At 43.9% G+C, this 3132-nt stretch overlaps 1 gene segment (V, D, J or C); it reads left to right on the top strand.

Annotated features, from left to right (window-relative positions):
- Positions 1-2176: 2176 nt before the first annotated feature.
- On the top strand, positions 2177-2694 carry LOC118575078. The segment is given in 2 exon segments: positions 2177-2252; positions 2351-2694. Coding segments are annotated over 2 exon segments (390 nt in total).
- The last annotated feature ends 438 nt before the right edge of the window (positions 2695-3132 follow it).

The raw sequence follows: 3132 nt of genomic DNA, 5'->3' as shown, positions 1-3132 counted from the left end.
TGGTGGTATTGTGTTCCCCAAAATATTGTACACCATAATAAACTTATCTGGGGTCAAAGCACAGAACAGCCACTAGATACAGAGGCTAGAAAATGGTGGCACTCAAACCTTTAATCCTAGCCTTCTGGAGGCATGGATCTCTGTGAGTTCAAGGCCACACTGGAAATAGCTGGCTTGGTGACTCATGCCCTTAATCCCAGCAAGTGAGCCTTTAATCCCAGGGGGTGATGGCAGAAAGCAGAAAGGTATATCAGGCATGAAGCCCAGAAAAGAGAAGCTTTTAGCTGGTTAAGATTTCAGGCTTTGGAACAGCAATTCAGCTGAGATTCATTTGGATGAGAACCCAGAGGTTTCCATTCTGAGGAAACAGGAGGAGCTGAGTAATTGGCAAGGTGAGGGAGCTGTGGTTTGTTCTGCTTCTCTGATCTTCCAGGATACACCCCAATACCTGGCCTCAGGTTTGATGTTATTAATAAGACCATTTAAGATTCATGCTATGTGCCAGGTGGTTGTGACACATGCCTTTAATACCAGCACTTGGGAGGCAGTGGTAGGCAGATCTCTGTGAGTTCGAGGCCAGCATGGTCTACAGAGCAAGATCCAGGAAAGGCAGAAAGCTACACAGTGAAACCCTATCTCAAAAAAATAAATCGTGCTATATTCAAGGCAAAGCCTCATTTGGGTTTCATAGTTGACAGTATAGGTTTCAAGTAAGATAGAAAGGTTGGGCATAGTCAGCTAACCATGAGTCTTAGATGAGCTTCACACTCACCATAGACCTCACACAAGGTGTGCCCAAACACTGACCACGTTGTCTAGCTTGTCATGAAATTTGTGCAAAGTATTTATCCTGGGAATGTTCCTGCATGTATTATCTCTATAAACAATCTATATCTGACAGCACCTCAGTAAGATGTGAGACTTGGAAATAATCTACACGCATGTTTTGTTCTCGATACAGATTACATGGAAAACAACAAGCATGATGATTTTGTGAATGGAAGACCCATGTCATGTCCAGGAGACAGAATTTCACAGCATTCTTCCTCAGGCACACCACTTACATTCTTTCTGCCTCCTCTTCCTCAGTGTTCTCTGAGACTTGGAATAACACGAATGGAACTGGAAATCAATGTGCCAAACAATGTAACCAAGATGGGGAAGGATGAACACTGCCTGTTTTTCTCATATACAGAACCTAGATTGTGTGTGTTAGGTGTGCTGACATCTGATTTCCATTTATGGAAGTAGTACAGGAACCCTACAGAGGGAAGCCATCTTTAGTGAGGGGCACTGGGAACTTGCCCAGGGTAGTGCTGGACTGGGAAAGGAAAAGTGGGGTGTGGTGAGAGAATGAGAATGAGTAGAAAGGAAACAAGAGAACTGGTTAAATAAGAATGTCTTTCTAAAAATTAATCAAAAGCCCCAGGTATGTAAATTATATTAATTATGGGATGAAATCTTTCCTAACACAACATGAGACAATTATGTGTTTCCTCTTGTAATGATGGAAGAAGATAAGGGAAACTGGGAGTTTAAAGGAATCACAGAGAGAATTTCATGGTGCAGAGCAAGTGTGTTTGCTGCTGACAGGAATGTCTCCATAGCAACCACAAGGCAGGAGAGAGGCAGTGACAAGGGAAGTCTAATCTGTAATCATCTTATGTCCTGATGACAGCATTGTTGCATAAATATATGAAATTCAGATAATTCCAAAGTGCTCAGGTCACAATCAAGGAGTTCTGCTACCCTCTCCAGGGTGATGTGACCCTGACCCAGATCCATGTATGGGAGAATCTGTGTGCAGCTCATACAGTGGGAACGACTGGGCTCCTAGATAGAAACACACCTGTGTGTGGTGCTTTTACTTTCTATAAGAAGACATAATAGTGTGAAAATACAGCATGTTCTGAGCATCTGCACAAAGATAACTAAATGAAGTAAGGGAAGGTCCCATAGAGAACTACAAAACTGTGGCTATTTCTATATCTGTCATCAATGTCATGATGTCTTATACAATCTCTGAGCATTGCCTTCTCCCAGGTCCACCTCCAGTGCTTGCTACAGCCAGACAATATGCAAACAAGGCTTCTCTAGGCTCATGAAAACCAGCCCTGCCCTGACCTTGCAGCTCAGGCAGAGGAGCCCAGCCCTGGATTCCAAATCCCCCCACTCAGAGATTTGCACTGAACACAGAACTCTCACCATGAGCTTGAGACTCAGCTGGTTTTTCCTTGTCCTTATTGTAAAAGGTAATTATAAGAGGGAAGATACTGTGTGTTGTGTGGAAATAAGAAAGAGAAAATTTGACTTCTGTGACAGTTTTCTGAACAGAATTCTCTGTTTGCAGGTGCCCAGTGTGATGTGCAGGTGATGGAGTCTGGGGGAGGCTTAGTGCAGCCTGGAAAGTCCCTGAAACTCTCCTGTGCAGCCTCTGGATTCAGGTTCAGTAGCTATGACATGAGCTGGGTCCGCCAGGCTCCAGGGAAAGGACTGGAGTGGGTCGCATACATTAATAGTGGTAGTAGTTACATCAAGTATGCCGATGCTGTCAATGGCCGATTCACCATCTCCAGGGAGAATGGCAAGAACACGCTGTACCTGCAAATGAACTGTCTGAGCTCTGAGGACACAGCCATGTATTACTGTACCAGAGTCACAGTGAGCTCAGACACAAACCTCCCTGCAGGGTGATCAGGACCAGCAGAGTGCTCTAGTTTCACACAAAGATCTGGGCAATGGAAGAGCCTCTTCAGAGGCATAGAGGGTTGGAGTCCTCTGTGACTGGGCTGCTTCTCTGTAACAATCTCAAGGATTCTCTCTGCTGGTATGCTCTGTAGTAATACTGGAAGTGTCAATTTTTTTTATTCAGCCTCTTTCATTCTGTCTCTCTCTCTCACTCTCTCTCTTTTTTTCTGTGTGTGATTTCCTGAGTAAGTGTGAATTAGTATATTTCTGTACATATTGATATGAAATGTTTGTCTCTAGCAGCCTACACCATATTTTTGAGACAAAACGTTTCACTGACCCCAGAACTCACCTACAAATTATACTGGAAGGCCAGTGTTCCACATTGATGACACTGTCTCCATCTAGTGTGCCACATCAAGCTTATTGTAGTTATGGAGAACT

This window comes from Onychomys torridus, unplaced genomic scaffold (assembly GCF_903995425.1).
Source record: "Onychomys torridus unplaced genomic scaffold, mOncTor1.1, whole genome shotgun sequence".
NCBI classification, from domain to species: domain Eukaryota; kingdom Metazoa; phylum Chordata; class Mammalia; order Rodentia; family Cricetidae; genus Onychomys; species Onychomys torridus.
The sequence above is the reverse complement of the archived record's forward strand: the minus strand, read 5'-3'. Positions and strand labels throughout refer to the sequence as shown.